The sequence below is a fragment of the Marmota flaviventris genome, chromosome 3 (genome assembly GCF_047511675.1).
Source record: "Marmota flaviventris isolate mMarFla1 chromosome 3, mMarFla1.hap1, whole genome shotgun sequence".
Classification (NCBI taxonomy): Eukaryota; Metazoa; Chordata; class Mammalia; order Rodentia; family Sciuridae; genus Marmota; species Marmota flaviventris.
In genome coordinates, this window is record NC_092500.1 from 40,647,915 (window position 1) to 40,665,138 (window position 17,224).

At 35.4% G+C, this 17,224-nt stretch overlaps 1 protein-coding gene across 1 annotated transcript in view; it reads right to left on the bottom strand.

The window, feature by feature from the left end:
* Window positions 1-17,224, bottom strand: part of Nav3 (neuron navigator 3) — a 342,152-nt gene that overhangs the window by 132,801 nt on the left and 192,127 nt on the right. The window contains exons 10-12 of the mRNA XM_027928253.2: window positions 16,057-16,165; window positions 15,014-15,397; window positions 6,810-6,929 (exon numbers count right to left, since the gene is read on the bottom strand). Coding sequence (XP_027784054.2) covers window positions 6,810-6,929; window positions 15,014-15,397; window positions 16,057-16,165 — 613 coding nt within the window. The remainder of the gene's footprint in view (window positions 1-6,809; window positions 6,930-15,013; window positions 15,398-16,056; window positions 16,166-17,224) is intronic.

Sequence of the window (17,224 nt, forward strand, 5' to 3'; positions counted from 1 at the left end):
GCAAAATCAGATATGTCATCCAGGCATAAACATTTAACTAAATTAATTTTATTAATCACAGTAATAGTACAGGATCTGAGTTCAAATCATTAACACACTATCTATAGGTAAGTTACTTGATCTAAGAACTCTGCCTTATTTATAAAATGGTACTATTAAAACTTTGTAGGGATTTTGCAAAGATATGTTCTATAATATATTTAATTAATACAGTATTATTACAGTTAGCAACACATGCTAGGTCCTTGCTACTGATGACAACTAAAGCTATTTTTAATTATAGCATCCTTGCCTTCCTCCTTTTCTTCCCCATCATCTTCACAAGATTTCTTAGTAAATCACACTGGAAGCAGACAAGAGAAATTTATTTTTGCATAGATAAGAGTACTGGGGCAATCTCCACTATTGGAAGATGAATTTTATGATGTTAAAGTTAGGTTTTGGCTTTATTTATTTAATAGTAAGACCAATCTTTTAAAGAACACCTCCATGTATGTTTTCAAAGCTCCTTTGAATCTCAGTGGCATTTTAGATTTTAACAATCTCTATTCTAATGTGCTTGAATAGAGGGTCCCCAGGATGGGGCATAGTTCTTGGTAGGGAGTATGTTCTCAGTATATTTGTATGGTATGAATCAACTGTATAAGGGGTATTTCCTAAAACTACTGAAAGTTTATAAGATTTTTCACAATGGGGTCAGCTAGTTCTGAGAACTGGAGAGAAGTCCAGCACCAGCTCCTAAGCCTGTCAAAGATGGCAAGAAGGCATCAAATAAAAGTTTTTTTGCTTCTGTCATGTTTTGCTTGAACTCTGTATTTAGAATAAAGAAATGTTGGGAAAAGACAGACTACTTGATGATAAAACAGAGCAATTATATTTGCTTTACTTCCATCTCAGCCTATTAATCATTTTTGTGTTTGCTTTTAATTATTATAGAAAGTCAGTAAGCTAATGAAGGAAGTACTTACGGTATGGGAACATGGTGATTCTGTGATTAAGCTGGAGCAAATCAACACAGAATAGAGTGAATTATGAGAGCGTACACATACTAGTGACAAGCATAATGAATCTGACTCCGAGACATTTGCTTAGTGTCTTAGGAGAAATCTGTTGTCTTAACTTTTCCGGCTTGGAATAGGCTTCAAAATGGTAAAGTCTTCCCATCCTTACACATGACTCCCCATATGATTTTATAGAGACTTTATTATGATCCCATTTTAACAACAATGAAATTTTCTGCATATGCTAACAATTGTAGATTTAGAGATTTAAGATGATTAAATGTTTAGAACCACTCTGCCTTCAATATAGAGTTACATGCCTAAGAGGCATGTAAACTTATGACAGCCTTTATTGTCTTTTGTAAACCTTTTTATAAACAATGACTTCAGATTGTGGACTATAATTTTATAAAGCAAACCAATCCACCTGGTAGTGTAATTCAAATATAATAATTTCTATAATATATGACCCTTTTCTATTTTAAAAATGTCATCATTAAACATGTGAAAATCAGTTTAAAAAAGTATGAATAGTTAAATTGATTATAATTGAAGTTAGCAGCCATTATATTTAGGCTTTTAGTTTAGATAGCAGTTTGATGGACAAGGTATCATTGTGACTATGATTTATGAGATTTTGTTCATATGCCATAAAGAATTTGGTACCAGGAGCTGTCTCTTCATACTTGAAATTGACTCTGTTGTCACAGAGACATTTGGATAAATCACCTGCACAAACAAACTTTGATTTCTGTGACATTCTACTTAGTAGCTCAGGCTATAGCTTGGAACTGCTCCAATCATTCAGGAAATAGCTACCTTTGAAATGTTAAACTTCATATTTTTATTTAATTCTCTGGCAAATACTTTCTTCTGCTAATCAACCTCTTTCATTCCCTTCCATTTATTAGACATGCTATGGACTTCTTCTAAACTCCCAATGTTTCTGTAGAATTCTTTTTGTTTCAGACAGCATGCTCTGCTTCACAACCATCTCAATTCAGCATAAGCCTAATTTTCAATCACTTCATATATACTCTAAGGAGCACATCTAATTAAATTCAACCACTCAATTCCCAATTCAGGATCTATCCAGTGAGATACTTTTTTTTCTACTCCTATAGTCAAGCTCCTGAGTAAGTCTATAGAAAGTAGATACTGATTGAATCTATTATAAATTTATGGTTTCAAGTATTAACTATTAGCCTTGAGTTATGTGAAGAATGCTTTGCACAGAAAATGCACTAAATGGTTCACAATCTAAACTTAAAACTTTGTGCTTCATATCACTAAAAATACAAAAAGATAAACTATGAACTGGTATGATTTGGTAAAAGAACTTGCATACAGAATATATTTTAAAACACTTGTTAAATTCACTAAATAGAGGCCAAACAAATCAATTAAAATGCACAAAAGGTTTAAGTAGACATTTAAACAAAGAAGCTATAAATAAACTAAAAATTACCACTGTTATCAAGTGTAGACCACGATGAAAACTGTAAATATTATGTACTGATGATGGGAATGAGTTGGTATAGCAATTTGGAAAAGAGGCCATTTCATAAAAAGTTAAACACAAATTTGTCGTACGACCTAGATATTCAATCTAAATGTGTCCATCAAGGAGAAGCAAAACACAGATCTCCTTACTATGAATTTAAGACTTCACCATTACTTTTATAGCAGCATCATACAAAAGAGTTAAAATAGTGGAAACAACTCAATTGTTCATCAATTCACCAACAGATAAACACAAAGCTGTATATCCTACCTATCATTCAGCAAAAAAAAATCAACTACTGAGATATATTACAACATGTATGACCTCAAAAACATTGTGCTAAGAAACTATATGCAAAAGACTATATGAATCCATTCATAAGAAATATCCCTAATCCATAAAGACAGAAGGTGTTCAAGTGGTTGCCTAGTGCTGAGTGTCAAAGTGGAGACTGATGACAAATGGTACTGAGAGATCTTTGGGGGAAGGAGGAAAGTTGTAAATCTGGATGTGGCAGTGCCAGTGCTTGAACAACTCATTATGAATTCACTAAAAATCACTGAATTGTACACAAAAAAAATTTTTACATGTAAGTTAGATCTCAACAATGCTATTATTCTATTACTGAGGCTTTCAAGGCCTCTCTGCAAACATTTTAATTTCAAATTTTGATAAGTTTCTCAATATCCTATCCTGTACATATGTTCCTCACTCTCAGAGGTTTCTTAGCTTCTACTTTACAGAGAAAGTAGAATTATAAATTCCAGTATTTTCCCACACCTCCAAAGTAGTGATAATAGCACTTTTTCTGTTTCAGAGAGGGAAGGGTCTCTCCCTTCAGCTAACTTCATAGTGCTTACAATTTTAGTTCTTTTCTTAGTCTGTTCAGGTCTCCATAACAAACTGCCACAGACTTGATGGCTTATAAACAAACAACAGAAATTTCTCATGGTTCTGGAGGCTGGGAAATCAGAAATCAGGGATTCAGCAGATTTGGTGTCCAGTGAGGTCTTAACTTCCTGGTTCATAGACCATCATCTTTTTGCTGTAACCTCACATGGTGGAAGGCGCTAGGGAGCAATCTTGGATTTCTTTTGTAAAGGTACTAAATCAGGAGGATTCTGCTTTCATTATCTGATCATCTCTCAAAAATCTACCTCCAAATATCATCAAAATGAGAGTTAGACCTAAACATATGAATTGGAAAGGGAGTATAAGAGTTAAATCTATACAGTCCAATCATTTCTAGCTAAATTTTTCCAATTTTTTAAAAAATTATCATATTATTTTGTCTAGGAATTCACTCTCTTAATGCCTTCTGGAATTTTTACATCCCCCAAACAAAACAGAGAAAACCAGTGATAAAGTCATTTTCCTCCTGTCCCTTGTGATCACTTTCAACTGGCCACCTTCCTTACCTTTACTGTTACCTTTGTGAAGATCACCTCTGCTTTCATTGCGCTTAACCTTCTATTTCCTTCTCATCTCTTATAACCTAGCACACTCCTTAAGGACTTCATTGAAACTAATATCGATACGGTCACTAATAAGAAAGTCATTGCCAAACTACATTTCTTCAGAATCTGACATTGTTACCTATTCCCCCTTCTCTCCATTTCAAAACCATCATCAGTTAACCCTAGCTCAGTTTACCCTCCTCAATTTTTGTATCAGAGCTGACCTCTCTGACTCTCCAATGTCTGAGCTTCCTTTATTTACTCTTAAGATGTTAAGGGCAAATTTGCTCTCAGAATTCGTTTTCTCGCTCCACATCAGAGATTCAAATGTGCTTCTACTGTGCATAGTGTCAATTCACACAGTGATTAAACATGATTTAATTAGTTACTGCCAAAAAAGGCCTTAGGCTGGCCCAAGGCCAGCTCTACTGAGAGATACTAAGGCTGGAAAACTGACCTTGGATTTGTGTTGTCTTGCATTAAAACAACAACAACAAAAAACAACTTGGAGATGTGGCTCAGATCATTTCACCACTGTTACTTGCACCTGGTGGGAAGCTTCTCCTCACTGGTGCATTTTTCTCTCTGAACAGGCAGTATCATTACCAGCTGTACCTCTGTCAGAAGCTTTAATGGACATGAGTAGTTTACACAACTATAAGCGAGAATGTTGTCTCCTGCTTTATATAAGCATCTTTGCTTATATAGATTATTTGCTATTGAAGAAAGATAATATCTTTATTCATTGTCCTCATAGATCTGTTAGGAGAATTACCAATATTTAAAAATTAGATTTCACACAAAAGTCTAGACTCAGCCTCACTGGAAACCTCAACTGGTTTGGCAACCCTGGGCCTTTTTACCACATTCAAGTCTTCCCAAAGGCAGCAACCTCTAGAGCAGAAGGGGGCTGCTGACTTAAGTTGGGCATATGCACTATGTTTTTTGGCTATCTGTAAACTAAAGTTCTCATCAGAAACCACCTTTGCTGACTTGTGGCCATAAATTTCTAGCCTCCAGAAAGGTGAGAAATGAAGTCTTTTAAGACATCCACTTTGAGGTATCCTTTGATGGCAGTCAAGCAGGCAAACCCAAGTTCCTCTGGGAATAAAGGGTGTCCCCAGACCCATTCCTACTGCCATTTTTCATTTACGTCTTCATCTACTTTTCATATGGACTTTTTTTTTTTTTGTACTGGGAATTGACCCCTGGGGTGCTTCACACTGAGCAACATCCCCATTCCTTTTTTATATTTTATTTAGAGACAGAGTCTCCCTGAGTTGCTAAGTGCCTCATTAAGTTGCTGAGGCTGGCTTTGAACTCATGATAGTCCTGCCTCAACCTCCCAAGCTGCTGGGACACAGGCATGTGCCACCACACACAGCTTGATGTGGACTTTTACAATCATTTCCTAAGCAACCTACCTGCCTTGGTATCAACCATCTCCATTAATCTTATATTTCAGAGGGAGGATTCATTTAAAAATACAATGATTATAATAACCATTGCATGCTTTTGCTTTGAAAAAAATTAAAAAGCTAATTATAATTAGTAAAAATTGTTCATTACTATCTGTAGGCTCAAACACCCTAGAATGTCTCCCTAAGTCCTTTATCTCTGGTCATTCCCATCTACATTCCCAGTACACTAGCAGAATCACATTCAATGTTCCTTATGCCAAATTATTTTGAGCCTCTATGCTCCCATTCCCAAATTTCCTTCTGATTCTCCAGGGTATGTGTCACAAATCTTATGTTTTTTTCAAAGGCTCTACTTAAAATATACTGTCTTTTGTAAATGTTTCCTTTTACATTAACTGTTACGAATATATTATAAAATTTCCTAGGGAGTCTCTAACATGCCCATGAGGATTACATTTATTTTATGATCTTTTCTTAGGTTAAAAAGGAAATTAGGTTGGTATTGGATTGACATGGAACATCTTTAAGCAACACAATACTTAGAATATACCATAGCTGGCTACTGCAAACCCTCTTCTTTTGTGGGGGGGGGGGGGCATTTTCAATCTGCTAGTAAGAATTACTCAGCTATTCTTGATTGCCCATCTACATTCTTACCAGAAGTTGATCAGATGGGAACCTACAGCCTTCACTATAGCAACACCAACAACTTCAGTCCTTGCTATTCCAGCTAGGTGGTTTTGTGCTATTATCTAAATGCATTTCAGTAATACAGCTTTTAGAGAGAATACCTAACAAATTAAAAAACAAAAACACCCTTGAGGAATTTTTTTTTTTTTTTGGCTTTTGAGCTTTCTTATCAGTGAACTGTTGAAAAGCCTTATTTACTAATTTGCTAAGAATCAATTCTCAAATATGCTTCATATTATTTAAAAGAACTTTAACTAAAGTAGTTGGGAAACCACAAGGATGAGAGGTAAGCTATATGAGTCCTTGAGAAAGAAAAAGGCCAAAAGCAAGAGTTGTATGTTTTTAACAATATCCTCAAGGAAAACATCAAACTTTTTATCTAATGATGTGAAATAAGTTTTAATTCTTATAGAATTAGCTTCCCAGTAAATCAGAGGGTATCTGCATTAGAAAAAAAGAAGAATCAGCATTCTTTCAAATATAGAAAGTAAGTCTATGTTTATAATTTTGCTTTTATAGAGATTAGAATTATAAGTCTTCTCATCAGCAACACAATTGTTCACTATAACAAAGTCAAAATGATCTCGCAAACTAAATCACTTTAGTTTTTAAAAAATTCCAAAATGATCATCATGTCAAAATAAAGCCTTCTTTGCATCTATTGTAAAACCCTTGTGACCTTATTTGTGAAACTGCCTCGTACACTCCTCACCATCACATATGCTGACAGATTTACCTGTCTGCATCCACGGTCACATCATGAACACCTCTCTGAATGACATCTCTTGAAGTAGTTGTGTCTGGTATTCGGTTCAGACTCCGAGTGTACAGGTTAAGCCCTCCATCTGTCATGTACCTGAAGAAAAATGTCTAATTAATCAAGAGCAAATTAAAGGAACCCCTCTGTATAATTTTAACTTGATAAACAAATTGTATTCTCAATTTTCAATAATTACTCCAAATAAGTTATTAATATTTTTCTGTATAAACATTTTCCTCATCAGAAAGAAGTAAAACATCTTTTCAGTTTCATTAGAAAATCAGTGTTTCTTACTGCAACAAGTAGCCTAATATAAAACTTGTTTTTCTTTTTTGCTATCTGTATTTTACACAGGCTGTGCATAACCCTCACAAAATAAGAATATGATGATGTAATTTTGTAAATACCATTTTTGAAGAATTGTAGGTCATAGGAATAATGGAACATTACTAAACTTACTTTTTTTGATAAGTAACAATTATGCCACAGTTGGTCACTGTCATAGAATAATTATTTCCAGGACCAATTCTAAATAGCTTACTTTAATAAAGTCACATTATTATCTACATTTCAGAAATGAAGAAAACAAATGCTAAAATGTTAAATACTTGCATATGGTCACTCAACCAGCCATGGCAGAGTTGAGAAATGAGTCTAGAAAAGTTGACTAGAAACTATGATCTTAACTACTATGCAAAGTGATCTGAGATGGAGGATCTACTAACCCCCACTTCCTGTCTTTGAGATCTCCCAATGGGGATGGCAGGTCCAGATAGTCAGCATACTCTTAGATAATGTTGCTTCCTTGGCTACTGAGTTTAAATCATGGTATTTAAACCATATGGATATTCATCTCAAAAACTGTTTTGTTTAGCAAAGCATGGTTGCCAATAATGTGATGTAAATAATGTGATGTTCTTTTGTGACTTCTTTCACTTCAATTATATTTTTGCAATTTGTTCATTTTGATGTGTAACATTTTAGAGCTGTAGAGTGCCATTTTACAACTGCACCATAGTTTTAAAATTTATTTGACTATCAATGTGAGTTGGTTTTCTTTTTGTTGATGCAAACAATGTTGCCATAAATGTTTATGGGCATGTTTCCCTGTGCTTATTGGAGTAGTTTATTTAAGATTTATATTTGGGAGAAGGATTTCTGGGTCATACAGATATACACATATATCCTATTTTACTATCCAATGCCAAATAATGTTTAAAATAATTTCAGAAATGAAACCCCTGTTGGTGGAAGGGAAATTTCATTATTTGAGAAATTTGGCAATATTTGGTGATTTTGTGCAACCTGAGACACATGAAATGATTTCTATTTTCATTTAAATTTACATTACTACTTAGTAATGTTCCCCATTACTAAGTAGGTTGGTCATACTGTTATTTTGTTATAGGCTATTTATGTTTATATAAAATGTATGTTAATGTGTTTTGCTCATTTTCTTAGATTCTACTTTTTTGTTTTGTCTTCCTCTCTGATACTAGTCCTTGTCTAGTTAAATATACTGCACATATGCATGGCTTATATGAAGTTAATCCTGGTGATTTTGTCTTGATCATTCTTAGTATGTAATATTAACTTTTCTGAATAAAAGGAAGGTTGGCTTAAGTAGCTTTCTAATTTCACATAGCAATAGTCCTTATTATGTCTGTGTAATTCAAAAATTGTGAAGTAGGTTGCTTTTACAGACTTTGGCTCTGTGCCCATCTCCCACTTTTGTTAGGACCTTCTCCGCTTGCACCTTTATTGCCAGCCACTCTCTCTTCAGTGTGATTCTACTCCCAACAGTCAGGCTCCTGTAGGCCTTGTCCTGAAAGAGACCCACGGCTGGGCCATTTGAGCATTTTACAGGTTTTAGACTGCTATATTCCTGTCACAAAGTGACCATCAGCCCTCACACTCTTGACTAGTCAAGTGGCCCAAATCCCTACCAGCGTCAGCCAATTTCTGTGTGCTTTAAGTCAGTTTCTGTTTGCTATTTGAGGCTCTTTTCTCTTAGTATCATTAGATGTCCCTTTGCTATCCTCTGTGTCTTGGGAGTTGAGACAGTACCTTGTCATCATCTTTGTTGTAATTAATTATCTTCTCCTTTTTATTCCCCCCCCTCCTTTGGCTCTCTTCTAGTCTGGTTCCAGTCTGCACTCTTAAACATCATGACATAGTGGCCCAGAGAGATAGTCTACATGCCCAAGCTTCTCTCTGAGCAACTAGCTTTTTTTTTTTTTTTTAATACAGTCATTAAAAAAACATTCATAGCAGTCAGCTCTTACTAGTACAGTTTTCTTAGCTAGCACATTTGCGATAGGGGGCATTTTTTCATGCTATCTGTGCTGATGTATAAATTTTGGCTGATGTATCGATGGACTGATGGATCATAAAACACTGCCCAGAATGCAATAAATAATATGCCATTGTTGACTAGTATTGTCAGCTGTTTTTTACCATTAAAATTTCTGTCTTCACCCAAAATGGCTCACATCTATGAAAACAGGCGGAATTAAGATTAGGAATCAAGGGTTCACCAGAAGTCCTCTTAGTAGCTCAGGCACCCCGATCTTCCCACTGTTATGCATACTGTCGTCATTCAAAGTTTACTAAAGGAGAACTGAGGAGGCAAAAGTAAAGCCTTCTTAAATTCCATGCCTCAGAATTCTTAAATTATTTTGTATTTGAGTCATGTGGTTTGAGGAGAATTTTAATTTATAGTTACATGCATTGCTTATACTATTTAAAACCGGGATGCCTAAAGGTAACTTCAATTTCCACCCAATTAAAGTCTGTAACTTTTCTCCTAATTTTCCAGTGTTCCTTTTTTCTTTATAAATGGAGACTTTTTCACACTCATTATAAATAAGAGGTCTTACTCTGACTAATTCCTAATTACTGAGAGAATCACATCCCCAAGTGTGTAGAGTAATTTCAAAAAGAGAAGAGATAAGTCTTTGCATGCTTCAAGAAATTTTGAATTCTCAGAATACCAATCAAGTAATTTTTTTTAATTTCTACCTAGAGCATATGGAAAAAAAAAAAGAAACTTCATTCCCATTTACACTGACTTCATGCATTCTTATGGTTACATGAGGGGAAAAAATCCTAAATCAAACATCTTCATTTTTTACTGTATCTATTAAGACTTTTGTTCCTTTACACAGTAAAACATACTTTAAAAAACTGTCAAGAGAAAGTGAACTTTTTGATTTAATATTTTTATGAGTTGTTACACAGGTATTTCTGAGCCCCTTTTACGACTTAAAGAAAATATCATAATTTAAACGTTTTCTAGGATAGCTCCATCTCATTCATCTCCTGACATTTAAATTCTAAGCTGAGGAACTGGGCTCCCTCCTGCAGGTGCCAAGAACGGCACATTACATACACTGGTGAGCAATGTACCACACCCCTGGCTGTCCTTCAGTCAGTATCTTCCAAACACCCTTGAGCTGAGACCATCGCCATCCCCTGTCAACCATGTCTAGTCTTCCCCACACAGGAAACAGCACTGACTTGCGCTTTAAATTTCATTCTCCTGCCCTCTCACATGGAAAAGAAAAAAAAAATATATAAGTCCATGCAGGTAAATATCTCCTGAGGAAGCTTTCAAACAGGATTTGGGTTATTTGTGACATAGGACATGTGGGCCACCAATGCCCATTTAAAGAGACTCCTTTGTGAGACTGTCCAAGGCATTCTTTGAAAGATTCAAGGAACAAAAATGAAGGCGTATAGAAGTATGAAGCAGATTTCAAAGGAGCCATGAAACAAGTAAGAGAGGACAAAGGATCTAAAACATTTTCTTTTTCTCAATAGCCAATTCAGCAGACTGGCCGTGTCTCATCAAACCAGCTTCCTCCTCCTGTGCACACAGCTGAACCATATTTTCTTGCCTCTCTTATAGTTAGATGTGGCCATGTGGTTTTCTGGAGAGAAAATGTGGGTGGAATTCATCTGCAAAATGTCCAGGCCTGGTGCAAACAAAATATTCTTACACCATGGTGCTTCATCTCTTTTGTCTTTTGCCTACTGAATATCAATGTCCAAGATGACTCTGGAAACTTGACTTGATAATAGTAGAACTACCATCTTACTCTCTGAATGACTCTGCCCTAACTGAAGGTCAACAACACCAGGGAGGGTTTTATGTGAAGGAGAATGAGCTTATTTGTGCTATGTTACTGAAATTTTTAGATTGCTGTGTTACCAAAATTAGTATTACCGAATACAGGTAGTATCCTAGAAAAGACCAAATGTTCCTGAGGAAGGTATGCCTGTAATATACATTACTAATGAGAACTCAGTTGTTTAAAATAGTTCCTTAAATCAGAATACTTATGCACTCAAAAACACACATATTTACTTATTAAATAAATAAGCACTTATACAAGTACAAAAAATGTTAATATGTGAATTCTGTGTGGGTAGGTACTGTGTCTCTGTTGTTCACTATTACCCGCTCAGTGCCCAGAATATTGCTTAACACATAGAATGAACTCAACAAATATTTTTGTAATATACATACACACACACACACATACACACACATATATATGAATATATATAATTATATACATATAAGTATATTCTTCTATAAGAATATATATATAATTGAATTTATATACACAAATATGTCTATGTATATGTTATGTATATATATAGTATGTGCATATATGTGTCTGTATGTATATATAAAATATGTATGTATACATGTATGAATATATATAAAAATTGAATATATATATATATATGTATATATATATACACAAATGTGTGTATATGTTTATTAATTTATTATTTCCGTTTGTACATTCTTTCCCCAGGAGGCCTCATGCCTCCACAATGTCCACTATCTTATACTGAGATGAGATAGCTCTCTCTCCTGAACACTACTTTTGCTTTTTTCACAAACTATATCCCACTGTTTCCAACTCATCTACACCCTCAACAAAAAATCAGCTCCCTCTCTCATCCTATTTTCTTTAACCGTATCCTTTACTATCTCCTGTGTTTACAATGTCGGTATCTTGACTGATTTCTTTATCTCCCATATATCCTCATGTGTAGTCCATCATCATCCCTACAAAATTTTTTCTTTCAGGTGCTTCCCTCATCAATTATTTTTCTCCCTTCACCCCCACAAATGCCTTCTAACCTTGAATCTGAACTCTTAACATAGTTCCTGAGTCTAGCTCCAGAGTTTCTCGTTTGTATCCATTTTCTGTGCCTCCACCAAACAGGTCTTTCAAAAACTATCATCTTCTTCATGTCCTGTTCTGTGACTATTTCATAATCTCTATGAAGTTGCAGTTTCCATTGTTGGTAGTACACAGTTCAAACTTTCTAGGATGATGGTGTGGAGGCCTGTTTTGACAGTCCCCAGCTCTTGGAATTTGTCCTTAAATATTCATCTTTCATGCATTTCAGTTAGGAGAAAGAAGACTGAATATCATCTGACCCAACTCTCTCACTGGTTCTAAAAATTATCTTTTTGTCAAGTTTACTGAATGGCTTACACCTTCTGTATTTAAACTTTTCTTACAAATTTTCTCTTTTAGCATATTTTCCTCATCTACAGTTATTTAAATCGGGAAACAGAACCAAACTCCTTTCTATTTCATACCAGAGTTTACCACTTTCTTCTGATTCTGACTTTTGCTCAGTTTTTATCTATTTGAGTCTCTCAAAATTATCCACATGTTGTATTGTGGATGCTCCTCTGATTTCTGATTTAAGCTGCTCCCACGATATGCTGTGTGCATAAATGCACTCAATCCTCATCATTCACAAACCCTACATTTGTGAATGTGCCTACTTTTCTAAATTTTATTTGTAGACTCAAAATCAATACTTGCTGTACTTTCATAGTCTTTTGTGGACATGTGTAGAAAAGTGAAAAATTCAAGTCTCAGGGGTTTTCAGGTGAGGCCAAACAAGGGAACACTCGGTCTACTTGTTTCATTCAGCTCTCATACCACCCAAAATGTCCTATTCATGGTCTAGTGCCACCTTTTCACATTTCGGTCCTTTCTCTTTGAAATCTTATGACTTAAAACATCCTATAGGTGTGGTGCAGAGGTGCCATCTGTGTTCCTAAGTGTGAGAAAGCTGAGAGGTGTCTCATAGAGAAAATGTATTAGACAAGCTTCAATTAGACATGAAGTGTGTCATTGTTGTTTGTGATTTCCATGTTACTGAATCAAAGGTATGTATTTAATAAGGTGTGTTTAAGCAGAAACACTCATAAAACATGGTTATATACTGATTATTTAATGAAAATGTAACCAGAAGTTTGCAGGAACCTAAACCTATTATTCCCCTAGGAGCAATGGTTCAGTGCTCACTAATTCAGTACTTGTGTGTCTCATATAATAAGATAAAACTACCAGGAATAATGAAATTGCTTGCACTTGCATGTATGTAAATATATGTGCATATATAGAATATATATTTGTATATACAATTAAATATTCATTCAATGGATTTGAAGAGTGAATGTAAAACAGGAAGATACATATATGTTCACATTTAAAGAAATAGAAAAAGAAAGGAGAAGGTAGGAGGGAGAACAGAAATAATGGAGAAGTAAAAAGGGAAATATGAGGGAAAGAGTATTTCTCGGATATTTCTATGTTGCCATGATGTTCCCTGGACTGGGTATTCCCTTCTAGGACACATTACATATGAATAAATATGCTAACTAAAAACAAGCACAGTTTCTATTATATTAACTATAAGAAATGTAATGATAAGAAGGAGGATAAATCTATCAAATACTTAACACTGTGCAAACTTTGGGATAAGTGAAATTTTGTTGATGATTTCCTTTATTCTGAAAAAATTCATGAAGGTGCTATAATTTTATCCTTTTCCAGCTAACAAAAATAAGTAAATAAAAGAACTGGAGTAACACAAGTTCCAAGTTCCCAAGGGGTCCAATGATAGAAAGGAATTTGGTTTTCACTCTGATTCCAATGGCAACCAAACTACAATCTACCCTCCTCATCGTTCATCTCCCTTATTCTAAAATTGTTTGAAACTCCAGTAGGGTGGATACCAGAATATCATAGCAGAGCAATACATGTGATCAAAAGCTCTTTTTTCTTTTCTTTTCTTTTTTTTTTTTTTTAGGTCTTGTCATCATTCAAACATAAGCTTTTAATCAATAAAATCAGGGAGGGTTACCCATATGGAAGAATGATTTCTTACACTGGGCCTCTAAAATGAATAAAGATTAAGAGTAGGTCAAATCCTAGACTCACATAAAAATTACAGGTAAAGTTAACTGGCAGACTTTTCCATAAATTTCAGAGCCTCAGTTTTTAAGTCATACATACCTGGATTCTAAAGCAAGTCTGGCCTTTCCTATGTACACCATTTGGGCCAATTGGGCTCTGTTTCATTATATGCAAAAATGTCTAAAAATCTCCTCCCTAAAAGGGTTGTTGCTGGAGGGGAGATTAAATGAAACAATAAATTTAAGCACTTTAACAAAATATGGTAGATAACAGGAAGTGCTCAAAGTGGCAATTATTCATAGAAGACAGTTTAAAAGAATATTCTATGCCTGCATTAGGGCTCATTCTCTGATTACACCAAGGATTCCAAGCTGCCAAAATACAGGGGAGAATATAATAGAAGACAGAAGGAAAACAAAGACTAAGATTTTTTAAAAGTTTAATACCATTGAAGGAGAATACATTGATCAAAACTTTCTACTCTAAAATTATTTTTCCCTCATTTAATTGGAAGCATATAATCAAAGAATGCTAGAAAAAAAATTTTTCTCTTCAAAGCTGTTAGAGGCAACATGAGCCAAAAAAGAAAGTCAAGCAGTTCAGCAAAGCTCCTCCTGTCTTCTTCCCACGTCCTTCACTACAAAATCTGTTACTGAGAGCATGTGAAAACCACTCTGAAAAATACAGGCCACATGGGTTTCTGAAAACTAACCAAAGGAAAATTTACTGGCTTAAATGAAAAGAATCTACAGAAAACTCAGATATTTTACTTTCCATGTATGGGCAGATGAAAGACTGGGAAACAGTACTGTATACCTTGGATTGCTTGCCTTTTCTAAGGATCAGGTGAGTGAAATTCCCACGTTTTCACAGGAATGTATCCCAAGAGGCCACCTCCCCCCCTCACATAGTGCTGCTGAGATCAGGACCACTTACCCACTGTTGATGTCATCAGTTCTGAGACTTTTCCCAAGAATATCACCATCGCTCATATATCCACCAACATCCACTTCAGAAGACATGTCCAGGTCACTGCTTGCTTTCTCGCTCATGTCAATCTGTGACATGTTTCCCAGCCGTGAGACGGCAGCTCTGCGGAGAGGCGTTGTGTACATGAACCTGGAGGGGTCAGTGTGGATGAACCGACTGGTACCACTACGCGGGTAGCCAGCACCCATGGAGGGAGCATCACCCGCCTGCAGGCGGGGACATGCCTGGCCCAGCCTCCAGGTCATGGGAGTGGGTCGACTTGTCAGGTTGGGTATGGTCCTTCCATTCACTTCTGTTGTCACAGTGCTGTCAAATGTTGTCTCCAGGGTGCTGTTAAATAAAAATGGAGAGATAACCCACCTCTGGTTCACTAGGGCCACAGGCCAAAAATGCACAAAGACAAGAGAAAACCAGAGTCTCATTTTTTAGCAGCTAAATTACTCATTTGTGATTCCAATCACTTTTGCATATGTCAAAATGTGGGAAGGGAAATTCATTTGCAGTTATTTTTTGTTTGTTTGTTCTTTTAAAGGAAAGGTCATCATTACATTTTGGATAAAAACCAATTTGTTTCACTTTCCCAACAAATTCTAAGCTGAACTCACCACTGTAACCTATCTTGAAAATTAATTGCAATCATGCTTGAATGATTTCTATCACTCCTCCCTAGGCACATATCCATTGAAGTTTCTGCCACTCTTCTCTGGGACAGGCATGAAAATCTTAGTTGTGATGAGGTAGTTGCAGCTGCTAATTCAGTTTGAACAGCAAATTATACAGAAGAGATGGATAAGGAGAAAAGTCCCTGGGTATATGCTGAGAATTTTCAGTTCAAGGATTATTACTAATTGATTATCATGTAAAATTCAAATGAGAAAATACTAAAAGATAAGTGAAACTTCTTCTGTATCATTATTAGAGAAATGAAGTGCTTGACTGTAATTGTTTTTTTCTTTATGGGCCCAAAGATTCACAGAATTGAGAAAAACCTGTGGCTTATCTGGGTCCCACGAAGACTAGACATAGTTTCTTCTAAATTCTGCCTCAAATCTGCAATGTTTTTAACTGTTCTCATTCTTCTTGTTTCAGGGTCTTCACCTGGAAGAGAAGCATGATAATAAATTCATGCAATTTACTGTTCTTAGGATAATTTGTATACATAGCCAGGCAATATAAGCCCTCTTCTTAAAAGTCAAAAGATAGTTAGGAAATTCCAAATCTAATTTTCATCTGAAAATTAGAATTCTTCTTTCTACAAATAAAATGTGAACAGAAACAAATGTAATCTCACAAGTAGTAACATTTAAGTGGAAAAAAACATTACAATAACACTTGTAGTTCTATGACCCTAATTATTGCAAAAATAGTCACTCAAAAATACACTGTATGTCCCTATGGCTCAGGAGATGGAGGCAGGAGGGTTGTGAGTTCAAAGTTAGCCTCAGCAAAAGCAAGGTGCTAAGCAACTCAGTGAGACCATGTCTCTATATAAAATACAAAATAGGGATGGGGATGTGGGGATGTGGCTCAGTGGTAGAGTGCCCGTGAGTCCAATCCTGGGTACCAAAAAAAAAAAGAAAAGAAAGAAATACATTGTATGTGGCTTAATCTAAAATTGAATGATACAAAGGATTATTTGTATATTAATTGTCTCAGTAATGACCTATACTTAGAATGGGATAGGGTAAACTTGCTCATGTAGCAAGTACACATTTAGATTTTAGAATACACAAGAGGCCTTTTCTCATAGAAGCTAAATAGCTTTCGTGAGTTTTTAATTTTATTAGACTCATGGGCCAAGATTCATAACATTGGATGTCTTTATTTTTAATTCTTTCTCCACTTTCTATAGTTTACCAAAACATCCACACTGGTGACACTAGAATTCAAGTAAAGTCCTTGAACCCCAAATTATGTCTAATGGGTATGAGACAAATCGCTCTGTGGGTGTGGTCAAGGCTGGCCTGCACACAATTACACACGTCATTTTGCCATTAAGCCATTTTGTTTATGGCTATGAAATACTTTCCAGTAAAGCCTCCATTTGAAGCTGGTGGGCCTAGATAAAAGGAAGAACATGAAAAAAGAGAAAACACAGTGTTTCTTCTGTTTCATTGGGAGGAGAGGGATGGGAACTTCAAAAAAAAAATAAGCAAG